Source organism: Volvox carteri (assembly GCF_000143455.1).
Source record: "Volvox carteri f. nagariensis unplaced genomic scaffold VOLCAscaffold_71, whole genome shotgun sequence".
Classification (NCBI taxonomy): domain Eukaryota; kingdom Viridiplantae; phylum Chlorophyta; class Chlorophyceae; order Chlamydomonadales; family Volvocaceae; genus Volvox; species Volvox carteri.
The window spans coordinates 411,466-428,861 of NW_003307614.1; the positions used below are offsets into that span (position 1 = coordinate 411,466).

The window sequence follows — 17,396 nt, forward strand, 5'->3', positions numbered from 1 at the left end:
GGGGAGGAGGAGAGGGAAGGGGGAGGAGGGGGAGGACGGAGGAGGGAGAGGTGGGGGAAGACGAAGCACGAGGAGGAGGAGGGAAGGGGAGGAGGAGGAGGGGCCTTACAGGATCTCACTGCGGCAGCTGTGCGGTGGGATGATGTGTGTGGGGGGAAATACGTGTGGTAACAATGGCAAGTAGTGGCAGTAGTCGTGTGGCAGTAGTCGTGTGGCAGTCGGTAGCAGCGGGGAATGCGCATACCACGTGCGTGGGCTTCATTCCGACATATCTGCATACCTACATACCTACATACATATATACCCACCTATGCCAGGGCATATCCGTCCGTTCCAGCTCTACCCCTTGGAATGCTTAGCGTGCTTCCCGCTCTCCTCACCCGCCTCCTCTCTCACATCAGCCATCTCTTTCGTTGTTTTCGTCCCCTCCCTCACCCCTCCTTCGCATCCCTCCTTTTGTTTCACGCTAAGCGAATTCGCGGCGGTGTTCGGCGGCGTCGTTACGTCCATTCCGGTGTCCGGCTTCGTCACCCTGCTCTACTACCGAACGGACCTGTTCGAGGCGGCGGGTCGGCAACCGCCGCGGACATGGCAGGAGGCCCTGGAGACCGCCGCGCACTTCAACGGCTCCGATCTGGACGGTGATGGCCAGGCCAATGACTACGGCATCTGCTTGTGGCAGTCCAGGGACTGTGTCTCTGCGGGTTTGCCGGTGCTGGCGATACTGGCCAGGTAGGGCTGGGGGGGTGCGGGGGGTGCGGGCGAGTGGTGTGTGGCTGGGCGGGGGGGGGGGTAGCCGCGGGCGCAGGGCGCAGGGCGTGAGTCCCTCTCTCACCCTTGGGCTCCTACACAGCAGTTGGGTACCCTGGGCTAGTGGATTCTTTGCCCTCTTTGCGTCACCATCGTCATCGTCACCATCGTCATCATCATCAGCAGCAGCAGCATGTGACTCCTTCCCCCCCACTGGTCAGTTCTGCTTCTCTTTCCTTGGCAGCAGCAGCTTCACTCGTTCGTGGTTCGTCTGTCCCCCCCGTCCCGGCGGGCCGTCACACCCACCGCCGGCCGGTTCTTCACCTATCGTCATGCGGGACGAAGACCGCCTGCATGCTCTTCAAGACCATTATATGGTCTCCAGTGAGACACCCTCCCTGATAATATCGACGCCTTTCGTACTCAGCATGAAACCTTCAGTGGCTCGTCCCTCCTCCACCTCCGCCCCCTCCACCTCCGCCCCCTCCCCCTCCTTCCCCTCCCCCTCTTCCCCCGTCCCTTCCTCGCAGTCTGGTTCAGTCGGGGGGCCACAGCAGCGGGCTCTTCATGCAGCCCTCCACCGGCAAGGCGGTGGTCGACACGGCGGCCTGGCTGGCGGCGCTGCAGCTGGCCGAGCAGCTGGGTGCCTTCGCGCCACCCGCGGCCGACAGGCGGGCCGCCGGAAGCCGCGACTGCACCTACATGCCGCTATTCGGACAGGTAGCAGGGACGGGGTGCTGCAGGGGGGGGGCGAGAGCATCCGTGCGTGTGCAGGAGTACACGAAGGATCAATCGATCATACCTAGGGTTTTTAACTTCCTTCGATGGAAATTTTATCTCAACTAAACTTCCTTAGAAACTAATTAGGTTTAGTTGAGAAGTTTAGAAATCTCAACTAAGGTTTCGGCTACTTTCTGGCGGAAGGGTCGTTTAGGCTGAAACTTAGGAATTAGAATCTCCATTTGCTGCTTATTAACGATAATTAAATAGTTTTGCGCTGCGTTGAGTGTGCGCAGCGAAAGGTGCTCAGTTGGCACACGGGGCAAGGGACCCACGGGACACCACCGCCTGCAAGCCACTGCACACCCATGGAAACGAGCATTACATAGCAAGTAGCAAGCCCCTAAACGCTCCAAAGAACACAGCGATTGGCAAACTGCTGAACTGCACACCACGACACCAGGCACCTCGTGCCAGTCGATGTACCCCGCCGCCCATTACACACACGCGCTCTTCTCATCCTCTGCAGCCAGCAGAGTCATCACCACCTCCTCGTCCGACAGGCGGCTGCCCGTGCCCTTGTTGGAGTCGTCGTTCTGGCGAATGTAGATGAGCTTCTCCGCCCGCTCCTGCGACAGGCGGTTGCGAGCCTTGCTGAAAATGTTGCCCCACAGCGACCAGTTGCGCTCAGCAGCGCAGGTGGTCGTGTGCATGCGCAGTACACGGTCCGCCACGTTTGCCAGTGCTGGGTACTGCACGGACATGTGCTGCGACCAGAACATTAGCCGCGCTTCAATGCCCGATCTGCACTGACACTGTGGTGGACTTGCCGGCCTTGCTCTCCACAGTCTTGCGTGCGGTCAGTACCTCCATGTGCTCCTTGCAGTCGTCGGGGACGCCCATTAGGGCGAGCGTGCCCCACTCAGACAGCTTCATCTAAAGTTTCTCAGGACTACCTAAGGTCGCTCCTAAGGTTTCGGAGCTGCCGTACAACTAAGGCGCCAAAAAATTCCATCTAATATCTCAGTTTAGTTTCTAAAGTTTCTCATCTAAGTTTAGAAGTTTAGGTTTAGATGACTTCCAACCCTAATCATACCCCATGATGATCATTGCAATTATTGGGGTTGCAATATTTGCAATTGGAATTTTGCAATGTTGCTGGTGTCCAAAGGGCGGGTGTGGGTGGTTGGGAGTAGAGATAGTTGGAGGTTAGGGTGGGTGTGGAAGACGGAACGGGTGGGGTGGGGGCGGGGGTAGTTGAGGGAGGCGGCACCTGCGAGGGGGGGTAGTGAGGCTGGTTGCGTGATACCCGTTATGGCTGGGCCCCTCTCGCCCCGGCTCGCCCCCACTCCGCTCAGAGTCCTCTCTTTCCCCCGGGGGGGGCCGCCGCAGGGGGCCCAGTTGGTGCTCTGGATGCCATCGGTGGCTGTCTGTCTCAGTTTTACTTTGGCTGTCGTTATTTCCTCGTTCCGCCGTGTTTTCGTTTTCCCGCCCACCCCCACGCGTCACTCTTATCCCCCCTTGTTGTGCTCTTGTGCTCCTCCTTGTGTCCAACACCCTCAGGGCCGCTGCGCAATGGCCATCACGGGACCCAACCAGTTTAAAGTGGACAGCGCTGAATCACCAGCTGCTGCTGCTGCTGCTGCCAAGAAGACCACCACCACCGCCGCTGCGGCCACCACCAACCTTACATTAACTGCATTTAGCAGTACCAGCAGTAATAGCAGTAATAGCAGCAATAACAGTAGTAGCAGTACTGGTAGTAGCAGCAGTAGCAGCGGGTCTCCGGCTTCCCTGTCCTCGAAAGCTTTCAACCTTAGGGGCCGAATCGGCGTTGCCGTACTCCCAGGCAGCCATTTGGTATTAGACTGGGCAGCAGACGAGCTGGTGCCCTGCGACGCCGACCGCTGCCCTTACGCCGTGCCGTACACCGGTACGGCGACGAGTAATACGACAACGAAGGTAACCTCGACGACGGGGCCGGCTGCGGCGGCGGCGGCTATGGCCGCCGGAGCCGCAGCACACCCGGCCGACGCAGGTGGCGCTGCTGGGGCCACGTACTACTACGTGAACACGGTGCCGTTTGCCGCCTTCATCGGCTTCACGGCTTCCATCAATAGTCGAGCCAGCGAGAGCGAGCAGCTCGCCACGTACTACTTGCTGTCGCAGGTTCGTGTGTGCCTGTGTGTCTAAGGCGGGGAGGGGGGAGAAGTGCGCAACCCTAAGTCGCAAATGGCCTGGCGGTGCAATTTACCTTGGTTCTCCTCGTGCTGCTGGTTCAGGACTTATAGGGAAGGGTATAGGCGGAGTTATTCTAGTAATGGATGAATGGACTGACATAATGGTATGATGCTATTGACCGTATGGTAAGTACCTGGATGGTTTTGCGTACATGAATAACTTGGTCGGTGGGTAATGTGTGCCGAGGGGATACTGGCTGGAGGTAACGAATTTCGATGCGCCTCCGTGGGGGAAAAGCTGAAACTAATGACTCCCCACCAGCATATGCGTGATATGACGTTTGGAGTTGGCTTTATGAAAAAGCAGAGCAGCTGCGGAAGGAAGGTTATAAGCATGTACGGCAGGCGGAGGTACACCGTACAAGATGACTGACCCCGCCACCCCCGGCCCCCCCCACACCAGCACGCCCACCGCACGGCGACAGGAAACCGCCGCCGCCGCCCATTTCCCCCCGCCGAAACACATCTCCCCCCCCGTGTCACAACCCCAATGACCACAGGCCATCGGCCCCGGCAACAGCTGGGAGCTTGTGGCGAGTCCCAGTCATGGTAGTGGACCTACCCGCGTTGAACACCTCGATCCAGCTAACCGAAACCGTTGGCGGTCGTACGGCTACGACGATGCCGACCTGGAGCGCTTTCTGGACGCCGCCGCTGCCTCTCTGCGGTCGGAAAATATCGCAACTGATATTCGTTCCCGGGGGGGGACAAATCTCACCTCCGTCACCTGGCTGGCTGGCGTCTTGCTGGGGGCCCAAAACACGACGGCGGCAGAGGTGCGGAAGAAAACCAAGGCCATGTACGACGCCTTGCTGGCGGGCAGCAATCGTACTGCGCTATTGATGTCGTACTTGGCGTCCATCGGGCATGCCCCGCACGAGGAAGACAGTATGGACGAGCCTGGCGGCGGTGGAGGTGGCGGCGGGGGGCGTGGGGGTGGGGGTGTGGCGTGGGGGGAGGCGCTGGCATTGTCGCTGGTGGCGGCGGCGGTGCTGGCGGCGGCGATGGTGGGGGTGGTTTGGTTTCTTCGGCGACATCGGCTGCGGCTGCTGAGTCGTATTCGCCGCATCACCCCCCCGGGTCCCGGGCCTCACACGACTTTGTGTGTCACTGACATCCAGGTCAGCTGCCGGGGGGGAGGAGGGGTGGGCGAGTGGTGGCGGGGTAGCCGACGACTGGTGGGGGGAAGCCGCTTGTCTGTCTGTCTGTCTGTCGGTCGGTCTGCATGGCGCTCGTTTGCCTGTACAGATGTAGACCCGCATGTTCGTCCTGCCTCGCTATCTGCAGGTTCGTACATCCGTCTGTATGTCTGTACGTCTGTATGTCCGTCCATCTGGCATCTGTTCGCTTGTATGTATGTATGTATGTATGTATGTATGTATGTATGTATGTATGTATGTATGTATGTATGTATGTATGTATGTATGTATGTATGTATGTACATCTGTCCAGGACTCCACGCTGCTTTGGGAGCGGTTGGATTCGGAGCTCATGGATTGTGCGCTGCGGCTACATAACGCATGTCTGCGTCATTGCGCCACGGAGTATGGCGGGTACGAGTCGGCCACGGTGAGTTGTAAAAAAACGCTTTTCCCTGTTCCTTGAACGTGCTGCCTGCCCTCCTCGCGCGGCCTTCTGCACCTCACCTCAGGTGATGCAGAATTTGTTTCCGGATCAGAAACCTCACCCCACCCCACCCCACCCCACCCCACCCCACCCCACCCCACCCCACCCCACCCCACCCCTCACCCCCCTCACCCCACCCCACCTCACCTCACCCCGCCACGGGTCAATGACTTCATCCCTAGGCAGTTTCGGAATTTGGAGCTTATCTTTTGAGTTCCTCGCATATGACTACCTCACCTTCTTCCTGTGTCGGCCTCCCCCTTCCTCCCGCCCTCCCCCCCTCCCCCCTCCCCCCTCCCCCCCTGTCAGGAGGGTGACTCCTTCGTGTTGGCCTTCCACACCGCCCAGGCCGCGCTGATGTTCTGTCTGACGGCGCAGGAGGAGCTGCTGCACGTGGACTGGCCGGAGAGGCTGCTGCAGGTGGGGGACCCGGAGGCGGGGAAGGTTGGATCGGCCTCGGGGAGAAAATTGAGGATGGAAGTATCGGTAAAATGGTGATGGTGATAGTGATAGTGATAGTGATCCTTGTGTCCTTGCTCCGAAACCCGACGTTGCCGATGTCCTCAGGAGCCACCGTGTCAGCCGGTGTGGGTGTGGGACCCCGCAGAGGCGGCGGCGGAGGCGGCGGCGGCAAGGAGTGGGCCTCACCACCACCGGGGCTCCTCCCGCGAGGGATCCCGGGGCCGCAAGACAGCGACACTGCTGCAGCGCCTCACAAACTCCCCTGGAATCTACAACAAAGCTTCGTCTTCGTCTTTCACGGCGGCGGCGGCGGCGGCGGCGGCAGCACCACCTCCGCCGCCGCGAATGGCTACCTGCCCGCCGTCTCCGCACCGCGCGGTGGCCCCCTGTGCGCCGCCGCTCTCATCGGCTCCGTCACCAGCGCTCATCATCCGCCAGGGCAGTAGCGGCAATCCAGGGAGGTCTGCGTCTGGGCTGGGAATGGGGATGGGCGGGGTTGGGGTTGGTTTCGGAGGCGCCTCTCCGTTCGCAAGCTGGGGGGATACTGTAACAGGGCCCTCACCGTCATCCGCGGGCTGGTTGAGGGCCATCAGCGACTCGGAGGCGGATACGTCCGACCCGGACCTCCCGGGCGGCGGCGCCGCCGGCGGCGTTGGCGGCGCGTCCGTTTCCACCACTGCAGCTGAACAGAATGGGCGCATTGTGCGACAGCAGCAGCCGCAGCAGCCCGGGCGGCTGAGCGGCAGCGGCGGCGGCGGCGGCAGCAGCGTCGTGTCCTTCTGGAGCGGCATGCCGCGCAGCTTCCTGGTACGGCACCAGCCCGGCCGCGGCGGCCGCTCCACTGCCGCCGGTCCTGATGCAGCTGTCGCTGGCCCCGTTATCAACGCCGCCGCCACAACCACAAACGATACCGTTGCCGCAGCGGCCACGGCCGCGGCGGCGGCCACGACGGCGGTCCTTACCTCCGCCACCCACTATCGACCTGCTTCAGAGCCTTGTGTGCACGTGGTTGGCCCCCTAGCCCCGGCCGCCGCCGCCGTCGCGACAGCACATGCTTCCTTAATGTCGAAGGCGCTGACGGCGGCGGTGGCGTTGCCAGCGGCCGCGTTGACGGCAGCGCATCGATCAAAGACGGTTCCAACACCCACAGGCTGTCGTACCTCGCACCGGAATCCCCCCGCCTCTTCACCGTCCGTTCCAGCTAGGATTGCCAGGACATCGGGCCCCCCCTCGCGCCCGAGGGCGGCTCCGGAGCCTGCAGTCGTCTTCGTGGAGGAGTTGCTGAGCTCCCTGGCGGCGTACAGCACACATGGCGGCGGCGGCGGGGGAGGTGGAGGCGGCGGGGGAGGTGGAGGCGGCGGGGGAGGTGGAGGCGGCGGAGGAGGTGGAGGCGGAGGCGGCAGCAGGGGTAGCAGCGGCGACAGCGGCGGCCCAGGTACCAGGAATCCTACTCACGCGCCTCCGCTGCGCTTCAGCAGGTAATCGTCATTCATGTCTGCCCAAGCTAGGGGGGAGCGGGGAGGTGCGCAGGAAGTGTGCTGCGGATATGGGTCTCATTTGGTGGGGAGGGGTAAGGACTCGTCATGGCCTCAGTTAAACGCATGCACACATGTGCACATAAGCTTGCCCTTGTTTCGTTGTTGATTTTATGTCGTCATTTTAAGGGTGAACGTCAAGCTTGTTGTTCTCCTCCTCCTCCTCCACCTCCGTTCAGCTTCCAAAGCTGAGAACCGGAGAATTCCGTGTGCGCCGGGCACCAGGCTGTGTGGCTGTGTGGCTGTGTGGCAGACATCCGTTGTAATGGGTCCACATACATACATACATGCATACATACATACATGCATACATACATACATGCATACAACATAGGTTAGGCACTACTAGTAATGCGCGACCATTGCCCCGGGGAGATCCCGGGATCGAGACCTGTCAGGGTCTCGATTCCGGGTATTGCGCCGGGTATTGCGGGTAATGCGGGTATTGCGGGTAAAAATCCTAGGTATTTCGCCTTTAGTTAACGGACGGTGGTGACCTGGGATAAAGTTAACCTGCGAGCCGACCAGGAATGGAGTTGGGCCGCTGTCGACTCGGCAGAATCCGTTGGTTGCTAGTGGTGGGTGCGGAACCTGAGCGATCCACTGAGAAGTTGACTGGGTGACTGGATGAGGGTGCCTCGAAATACCGGGGAAGGCAGGGTTTCGGAGGGTAGCTGCCACGGGTGAAGATATACCCCCCTGTTTCACACATGCATTCATGCACTCTTCTTTTGCACAAGGCGGCTGGCGGTAACAGTTATCTCTGACCCGATACCGAACCGACTCTGACCCTACACCGGCACCGGTACCGCCCCCTACATACATGCATGTATGCATGCGTACACACGTACATACACGTACATACATACAGGCAGGAGCCCCATTCCGTTTGGCAGTTCATGAGTTATCAGAGCGGCGCACCGCTGCGCTTTGCGCTGGGGACAGAGAGTGCCGCTGGCGGTGGCGGAGTCATCGACGGCACCGGCGGCGGTGTTGCAGGGGCTGCTGGGTCGCCAGCGGCGGCACTGGCGGCACTGGCGGCGGCGGCGGCGGCGGGAACGGGAGGGTCTGTGGAGGAGTGTGCTAGCCGCATGCCTTCCGCAGCGGCGGTAGCAGCGACTGCGTCCGCGGACGCTGCTCTGGGATCTGCCGTACCGCACGAGCATATCTCCAATTTCCCTGACCTCCTCTCCACTACAGGAACGGTGCTCCCCTATCGGGACTTCACCGCCAGCGCCAGTGCAGGACCACCTGGCAGCGGCGGCGGCGGCGGCGGCGGCGGCGGCGACACCGCAGCCGCCGGTGCGCGGAGCAGCTTGGATTCGGATATAGATCCAAACGCGATCCTGTGTTCTACGCCGGATAACGATCAAGATCCAGATAATGTACCGCATATCGTGTTGGGCATGGCGGCTGCCGAGCGTGAAAACAGCCTGGCGGCGGCGGCGGCTGGAGCCGTTGTGACGTTGCGGGACCGCCTGCTGTTCCGGGGGCTGCGTGTACGGATGGGTTGTGCCAGCGGCGTCGATCATGCCGTTGAGGTGACGTACAACAGCCGCATGGCGCGGGTCACCTACACCGGCCGACCTGCCGCCATCGCGCGAACCGTTGGCGGCGCCGCCGCCGCCGGCATGGTACTGCTCTCCGAAAGCAGCCACGCACTTATCACCGGCCCAACTCTGGAGCAGTACGACATGGAATGGCCTTCAATACCATTCCTCAGTCGCGTGCCGCAATGCGTCCATCTGATCGATCCCTGCAGCGGCCATTGCCGCAATACCTTGGCTCGTCGTTGTTATCCGGCTTGCAGGGCGTGTGTCTGCTGCGGCGGTCGCCATGGCGGTGGCGGCAGCGGCGGTGGCGGTGGCGGCGACGGCGGGGGAGATAGCACCGTGGCGGGGTCAGCTTCTGCTCGGCCCTGCGTGACGGTGTTTTGGTACGGCGGCTGTGTACGGCTGGACGAGCAGCTACCTTCCCTGGAGGTCTATCAAGCGGCCACTCCTGGTCAAGCGCTGCGGTGGGCGCTGCTGCCGCCTCCCACTGCGCGCCTCAAGCTGGATCCCTTGTCGGGGGGTGTGCAGGTGAAAGAGCGGGGACATGGGGGTGGGGTGAGGGACAGCACCCGAGTGCAGATAAGCAGTAAATTGGGTTCTTCAAAGTGAATTATTACGAATACGCCGCCCCGGGGGGTGGGGCCGCACTGCAGGATGTGCTGTGTCGTATCGTCGGACGTTGGGGCGCTGAAGGTCGCAGCAGAGCCACCCGATTTTACCAGAACCCTACAGTGTTCGTCACAACTAGGACTAGGGTTTTCGTTCGGGTTTCGAATGACGATGTCATCTACCCAAAGTTATTGGATGGCTTTTTTACAGTCGCTGCTGCGGCGGCTGTGTGCCACTGCCATGGCTGGCTCAACCCACAGGCTGCCCTTGTGGGCAATCTGGCCGTGGCGGTGGTGGCGGTGTCGGCGGCTCCGGCCCTCGCGGGGCTCCAGGGAGGGGGTCCCGGCGACGGTGTGTGGCGCGACGCCGCCCTCACCCTCTGGACGGAGGCGGCGCGGCTGTGTAGGGCGGGAGGCGGCTTCCTGGCTACGAGGCGCTCAGCGGTGATTGGCCTCGAGCCGGAAGTCTTAGTGCGCGGCGGCGGCGGCGGCGGCGGCGGCGGCATCTGCAGTGGCGGCAGCGGCGGCCGCTGCCGTAATGATCACCACCACCACCACCACTTGCTAATTACGGCCGCGTTCACGGACGCCACCGCCGCCGTGAACTGGGCTTCGGAGCTCATCACTGCCTGTCTACTGTCACCGTGGCCGCTGCCGGTGCTCGACTCGGAGCTGGGCGAGGCACTGTGGGCGGATCCGGTTCCGCCGTCGCCACCGCCGGCTCCGCAGGCGGCGGCGGCCCCACCAGCGGGGCTTCCTCCTCCCAATTCCTTCGAAGGTTTCCTCGGCGTGCGGGCCGCCCGGCTCACGTCGTCCTCTTTAGGCGAAACTGGAGGTGGCGGCGCTGGCGCCGGCAGCACCGGCGGCGGCGGCAGTCCCGGCGCTACGGCCGATGCGCAGCATCTGGCACGTCGGGCCAGCAGCGGCAAGAGCAGCGGTCGAAGTACCCCCGCAGGCCCCGGGATCCTGAAGAGCATCTCGGGGCTCTTACCGGTGTTGTTACCCCGCGCCCTGCATCACCGACAAAGCAGCGCCAGCGGCTCCGCCGCCGCCGCTGTTACCGCCGCTGCCGCTGCCGCTGGGCAATCGTCGTCCTCGGCATTGCCATTGCACGTGACGGCCACTGCTGTTGCTACAGCTGCCACGGGGCTGGCGGCGGCGGCAGCTGGCGGCGGCGGCGTGCAGTCCAAATGCCGTCGTGCCCTGAGTGGCTTTCAGCTGCGCCAGCACCACCACCACCACCACCATCACCACCACGCCGCCATCGCTCGATCAATTGTAGCTGCACAGCCCACTCCATATTCGCAGTGGCTGGGGCAACAACAACAACAACAACAACAGCAGCAGCAGCAGCGTCAGCCCCAGGCCCTTCAGCAGCAGCAGCAGCAGTCGCAGTCGCTGCAGTCTGTGCAGCTCACAGAAGCGGTCGCGGCGGCGGCGGCGGCGGCGGCGGCGGCGGCGGCGGCCCCCAGCACATGGACCAGCCTGCCGCTGTCCCGCCTACGACAGGTAAGACCCGCCCAGCCTGGCGGCCCGCGAGAGCGAGAGTGATAGCACCTCGCGTAAGGCGATGAATACGAAATGATTTCCAACGCCGTGACCACCATCCTCTGAAGAGAGGGCGCCTGAAAGAGCTCTGTTTGTCTGTCTGTCTGACTGTCAGGACTGTCCGTGTCCTCCTACCTGATGCTGCGTAAAATGGCTGCGCCGGCGTAGAGCTTTAGGTGTGTTAGGGGAGGTCAGGTCACCGGGTCAGGCCTACGGGATAACGCGGCATATGACCTATTTCCGCCCCATCTTTCATTCCAGCATCTTTCATGTTTTTCCTCTCCGTAACTCTCCGCCGTACGGCCGCTCCCCTATTTTCACCTCCCACTGCGCACGCAGGTGAGCACGCCCTGCGGCGCGCTGTTGTCAGGTCCGGCGGCGGTGGCGGCGGCGGCGGCACCCGCTTCGGAGCTCTCGCTAGGTCCCGTCCCGGTGTTGCCGCTGGTGCTGTCCCCTGGTGGGTCCGGGTATTGCTGCCCCAGCGGCGGCGGCAGGGGGGTGGTAGGCAGCGGCGGCAGCTGGAGCAGTCGGCGGCTAGCGCACGTGGTGAACCGCTGGGTTAGCGCCGTACCGTCATCCTCCGGCGCCGCCAGCTGCTGCGCTTATGATTTTGTGGATGAGTCGGCTGTCGCTGAAATCGGAGCTGGACCGGCGCCCGGAAGAGGAGGTATCGGCGGCAGCGGCGGCGGACGGCGGCTGCCGTACTCTTACTTCCAGATGAAGCCGCCGGTAGCGGCAGGGACCCCGGAATGGAGCGCCGCCGGGGCGCAGCTCCACTCCGGGGTCCCTGCCGCCACTCTGGCTCGTGGTCGTGGTCGTGGGCATCATCATCATCATCATCAGCAGCAGCAGCAGCAACAGACGCAGCACTATTCCCGCCTGTCTCAAAGCCCGCCTGAGGCCCTGAGACCGGCCGGTGTGTGTGTCGGGGTTGGGGCTGCAGTTGGGCGCAGGGGTTGGCTGGCCTCTGTTGATGATGACGTGCCGCGCTTGGAGCTGCAGGTGCGTGTGCGTTGGCCCTGTGGGGCGGCGGGGCTGTAGGGGTGTCCGTTAAGGGGTCCGCAGAGAGATCTGCTGATGTGGCTGCCTTTGGAGTGCTGTGCGGTGGTATTGATCTGTTGTGTGGTGTGTTCCCGGTGGTGTCGTGATGGCCATGATGGTGCGTATCTGTAGAATGGTCGTATGAAGGCTTAATGATTGAAATCCGAATGAAGTTGTTATGGGATTAGAGGAGGTGTATGTGCGAGTAACCATGTGTGTTAGCGTGTGTGTTAGCGTGTGTGTTTGTGTGTGTATATGTGTGTGTGTATCTGTCCGCTGCTTACCGCGTTCGTTCTTCTCTTCCTTCCTTCCCCCTATTCCCCCAACCCTTTCCTCCCCCCTTCCCCCCCGCCCCAACTTTACTTCCTCGCTGAGCCCTAACATCCTGCGTATGTTTCCTTGTACGTGCGTGTTCACGTTCATGTTCATGTTCCTTTCCACGTCCCGATGGGTGTGCATGCCTGGGCAGGAGGAGGGGAGCTTGGGGATCTCGGAGTTGCTTGGCGAGGGGGAGGCGGCGCAGGGGGAGCAGGAGGCGGCCACGACGCGGCCACGTATCGGCCTTGAAGGTGGTCGGATGGATGCAGCCGCAGCGGAGGTCGCAGAAACGGCGGCGGCAGCGGAAGTGGAAGAGGGGGAGAAGGACGAACGCCCTGCCACTTTTACGAACCTGCCCTGGGCTGCGGAGGTTGCCCACAAGCATCCGCACCGCCAGCGCCGCCGCCGCCGTGCGTGCAGGTGCTGGCGGTACAGGCGCCCATGGATGTTGCGGCGGCGGCGGCGGCGGCGGTGGCGGCGGTGGCGGTGGCGGAGGTGGCGATGGCGGCGGTGGCGGTGGCGGAGGTGGCGATGGCGGCGGTGGCGGTGGTGGCGGCGGTGGCGATGGCGGCGGTGGCGGTGGCGGTGGTGGCGGCGGTGGCGATGGCGGCGGTGGCGGTGGCGGTGGTGGCGGCGGTGGCGATGGCGGCGGTGGCGGTGGCGGTGGTGGCGGCGGTGGCGATGGCGGAGGTGGCGGTGCAGAATGGGGCGACATTCTGAGCTTCGGTCATTCAGTGGTTGAAGTCGCCAGCGATATCAGCGAGATGCCCGAGGATGTCACCGCTATCCCGGACCCGGACCTGGACCCGGACCCGGACCGGGGGCTGGACGCGAGGAGCGGCTGCGTTGCGGAAGGTCCTGGAAGGCGCAGGCTGATGGCGACGGAACCGGCATCTTGCTGCTGTAGCAGCGGCAGCGGCGGTGGCGGCGGCGGCGGCGGTGGCGGCATCGGATTGTTGGCTGCAGCGATGATGACGGGTGCGGCAGCGGATTCTCTGCGGGCGGCAGGTGCTGCAGCAGCGGCAGCGGCAGTGACTCCCGTATCGCCAGCTACCGCCTCCCCGGGGCAGCTGCCGCCGCGGCCGCCTAAGCAGCCGTCGCCGCGGACACAACGGCTTTCTCGGCCCCCCCCGGTGGCGACGGCAGCAGCCCTGGAGTCCGATCCGGGGGATGGTCAGACCGGTGCTCCCCCTCCCTCTCCCCCTCCCTCTCCCCCTCTCTCTCCCCCTCATTCTCAAGCCATTGATGCGACGAGTGCAGCGGTGCATGAAGAGCAGCAGCAGCAGAGGCCCCCGTCGCGTCCTAAAATCGGTGCTGGCGGAGGTGGTAGACAGAACGGCAGCTGTACGGGATCGGCATGTTCGCTGTCGTTCACATTGGCGAGGTGCCGGGCAACCTTGCACCAAGCAAGCTCCGAGGCCAGCGGCGGCGGCGGCGGCGGCGGCGCTGCGGGCCCTCCGTGGGGGCAAACAGGGGAAGCTGCGGACACGGCGCCAGATACGGCGGCAGCTACCGCCGCCGCTGCTGCCGTGATGGCGTCGTACATCTCCCGGTTGCGCCGCGCGGCGTCTTGTTCCCGGGAGGCATCGCTGGATGACATCGCTCTGCGTCCGGAGGGGCTGCCTCCGCAGCTGTTGGACGCCCTGGTGTGCCGCGGACCCCGGCTGCGAGCTGGAGTGGAGCTGGGGCCTGTGTCGTTGGAGGTGAGAGAGGTGGAGTACATAAAGCGAGAGGGGATATCATCCATCTCCAGACAGGTTGCACACGCACGTGAATACACCACATGGCGGCGGTACTTGATGGAAACCGGCCCCGGTCGGGTTCCCACCGGCGTGTGTGTGTATGTGCGTGTGTATGTCCTGCACCTGTGTTTACACCCAACCGGGGGCCCCTTGTTCCCTCCTTCCCCCCCCCGCCAGGTAAACGGGGTGACGGGTTCACCCAGGTACGTGGGTCCCGCCGCCGCCGCCGCCACCGCCCTGGCGCTCGGCTCCCCAGTGTCCAGGGTCCACGTCAGCTCAGTGGTGGCCACTGCGCTGCGGCAGAAGGACGTCGTGGATTCCATCGCTCCGGCGGCGGCGGCCGCAACCGCCGGGGTTGCTGGCGGCGGCGGCGGCCGTGCTGGCGGCATGTCGCCGGCCGCTTGGGGAGCGCGTTCCGGGCCGCAGCCGCCGTCGTCGTCCCAAGTGAATAACGTGCGGCCTTCGACAGCTGCCGCTGCCGCTGCTACTGCCGCCTCCCCCGCCCCCGCCGCCGGCGCTTGGGTGCCTCCTGTTTCCCGTATCTCCCGTGTGGTGGTGCAAGCTGGTGGTCCTAGTGGCCGCGGTGGCAAGCGCTCCGCTGAGAAATCCACACGTCCCCCCGCGGGAGGAGGGGGAGGAGGAGGGGGAGGGGGAGGAGGGGGCGAAAGGCGGTTCACCTTCAGCGGCATCATCAGGCACTGAGAAGAAGACTACCCCCCCAGCACGTGTGTGTCATCCGTCCACCATGCTGCCCCGTCAGGAAATGATTCGACTCGCGAGCTTCTGACGGCTCCTCGACCAGCACACGTCATCACGCATCCGTCGTACCTTCGCAAGAAGGGTTAGCTAGAGGGGGCGGCAGACGATGGGGGCGTGAAGCCCGTAAACCAGTGGTGGGTTCATTCAACGGTAACGAGAGAGAAACGGCATTAGCATTAGCATTGTAATCTCGGCAGTAGCCGCCGCCGCCGCAGCAGCAGCAGCAGTAAAAGCGTAGGCTCGCTGCTGGTTCTGTGAAGCTCCGGCCCCCCGACCACCTTCACAGCATGTCTTTCACGGCATTCCGTTTCGTTGGATGAGGAGGATGGGGAGAGGATGAGAAGAGGATGGGAGGATGGGCCTCCGAATTCATGAGAGGGGGGTTAGCTGGCCCCCCGCCTCCCCTGGGTGTGGGAAGGGACGTTTTGAGCACATCACCATGCACAGCAAAAAATGCGATGATCGGTGTGAGTGTGGGTTGATTGGTCGTGGCGGCGGTGGCGCTTTATACGTCTCAGGTCCCCAACCGGCGGCGGCGGTTTCCTGCGTCTGTGGGGGTTTGCTGCGGCCGCCGGTTGGGGACCGCCGCCGCCGCCACCACCTAGGGCCCTGGTGTGCATAGCTGCGCATCTCCCACCTGCACCTTCCGCCATCGGAGACATCGCGCCAAACGCCAAATGCGAAATAAAGAACACCATCATGCATCTTGATCAATGCACGTGAATGGCGCCGCTGATCCACCCACCGGGTGGATCGAAAGGGATGAAAAATATGGAGACGCATCATTGTCTGTTCTGACGGGCTTTAACGAGCTCCGCATACATGTGTTCCAGAAGTACACCATGTCACTTAATGGGCAACAGCAGCAGTAGCAGTAGCAGCAGTGGAGGATCATGACGGCCATTGGTTGATGGCCAGGGCGGAGTAATAATGGGGGACTGACGGGTAACAGTTGGGGTTGGCGGTTGGGTCGGTACGTTATGTAGAGAGAATACATGGGAAGCCGCTGCCTGCTGTACATACACACATACATACATACTTGCGATTGCGGTGTTTTGCTGCTGTATGATGATGATGATAATTATGATAATGATGACGACCATGTAGCAACCCACAGGTGCCGTTGCGAATGTTATGTTACGAGTGCTTTTCATGCCGCATGTTATTTGTATCATCATGCATGTTTAGTCGCTACAGTGCTTGCGGCGCCGCCATTACTTGGGTCACGAACAGCAGCAGCAGCAGCAGCAGCAGCAGCAGGATGAGGGGAGGGGAGGGGAGGGGAGCTGCTGCTGCCGGGTTCACTTGCATGCGGTCCATCAGCACCCGGGTATTCATTCCGCCACTTAGCTCCCAACTGGCTGTTGCCTATCTATGCGCCATGCGCGACGGTGAACAACCTTATCCAGGTTTTACAATAACTTGTTCATATGGTGGTTCGCGTTTGCACTATTGTCTGTGTGTTTGCACTATTGTGTGTGTATGTATGTGTGAAACAGGGGGGTGTATCTTCGCCCGTGGCAGCTACCCTGCGAAACCCTGCCTTCCCCGGTATTTCGGGGCATCCTCATCCAGTCACCCTAGTCAACTTCTCAGTGGATCACTCAGGTTCAGCACCCACCACCAGCATCCAACGGAATCTGCCGGATCGACAGCGGCTCACCATCGGAAGACATTTCTACCCTGACAGATCTCGATCCCGGAATCTTCGGGGGCATCGGTGTGTGCGTTACCAGTGGTGCCTGACTTATATGTATGTATGTGTGTATGATGTGTGAAACAGGGGGGTGTATCTTCGCCCGTGGCAGCTACCCTGCGAAACCCTGCCTTCCCCGGTATTTCGGGGCACCCTCATCCAGTCACCCTAGTCAACTTCTCAGTGGATCGCTCAGGTTCCGCACCCACCACCAGCATCCAACGGAATCTGCCGGGTCGACAGCGGCCCAACTCCGTTCCTGGTCGGCTCGCAGGTTAACTTTATCCCAGGTCACCACCGTCCATCAACTAGGGGCGCAATGCCTTCCACCATCGGAAGGACTTTGACCCTAACGGGTATCGATCCCGGGATCTCCCGGGGGCAATGGTCGCGCCTTACCAGTGGTGCCAAACCCTCTAAGTATGTGTGTATGTATGTAAACATATGCACCAATGAGCGCGCAACGGGGTGGCTTGGCCGTTGTGGGCATGGCATCATTTATCGCTATTTCAAGACAATGGCTGAGCTGCGTGGAAGCCGTGTAAATTATTATGAGCAGCTGGCCGCCATCATGCTTGAACCTTATGAATTTGTAGATATGTATGTATTCTTCAAAAGTATGTAGCTTTGTTGTTGTATGCGCTGCATCGAGGTACGCGTGTGGAACCCCTTTGAAGGAGGGAATGCGATTTAATGTGGGTCGTTTTTATGTGCGTACTGCGGCGGCGGCGGCGGCGGCGGTTGCTGCTGCTGCTGCTGGTGGGCACCTGGACGCGGCACAGGACGAGGGGGAGAGGC

General features: G+C 62.3%; 2 protein-coding genes across 2 annotated transcripts in view; both read left to right on the forward strand.

Moving 5' to 3' along the window:
- Positions 1-1,596, forward strand: part of VOLCADRAFT_98382 (uncharacterized protein) — a gene marked incomplete at both ends in the record, with an annotated part of 5,030 nt that extends 3,434 nt beyond the window's left edge. The window contains 2 exons of the mRNA XM_002957241.1: positions 472-732; positions 1,281-1,596. Of these exons, the coding sequence (XP_002957287.1) occupies positions 472-732; positions 1,281-1,596 (577 nt within the window). The remainder of the gene's footprint in view (positions 1-471; positions 733-1,280) is intronic.
- A 1,875-nt stretch (positions 1,597-3,471) lies between these two features.
- Positions 3,472-14,989, forward strand: VOLCADRAFT_98383 (uncharacterized protein; the record flags this gene model as incomplete). Its single annotated transcript, XM_002957242.1, has 15 exons — positions 3,472-3,639; positions 4,211-4,831; positions 5,163-5,279; positions 5,646-5,756; positions 5,904-7,276; positions 8,205-9,441; positions 9,756-9,965; positions 10,224-10,607; positions 11,382-11,499; positions 11,986-12,044; positions 12,822-12,959; positions 13,472-13,574; positions 13,641-14,104; positions 14,321-14,708; positions 14,904-14,989. 15 exons carry the CDS (start codon positions 3,472-3,474, stop codon positions 14,987-14,989), a joined length of 5,577 nt encoding a protein of 1,858 aa, XP_002957288.1.
- Positions 14,990-17,396: the final 2,407 nt, after the last annotated feature.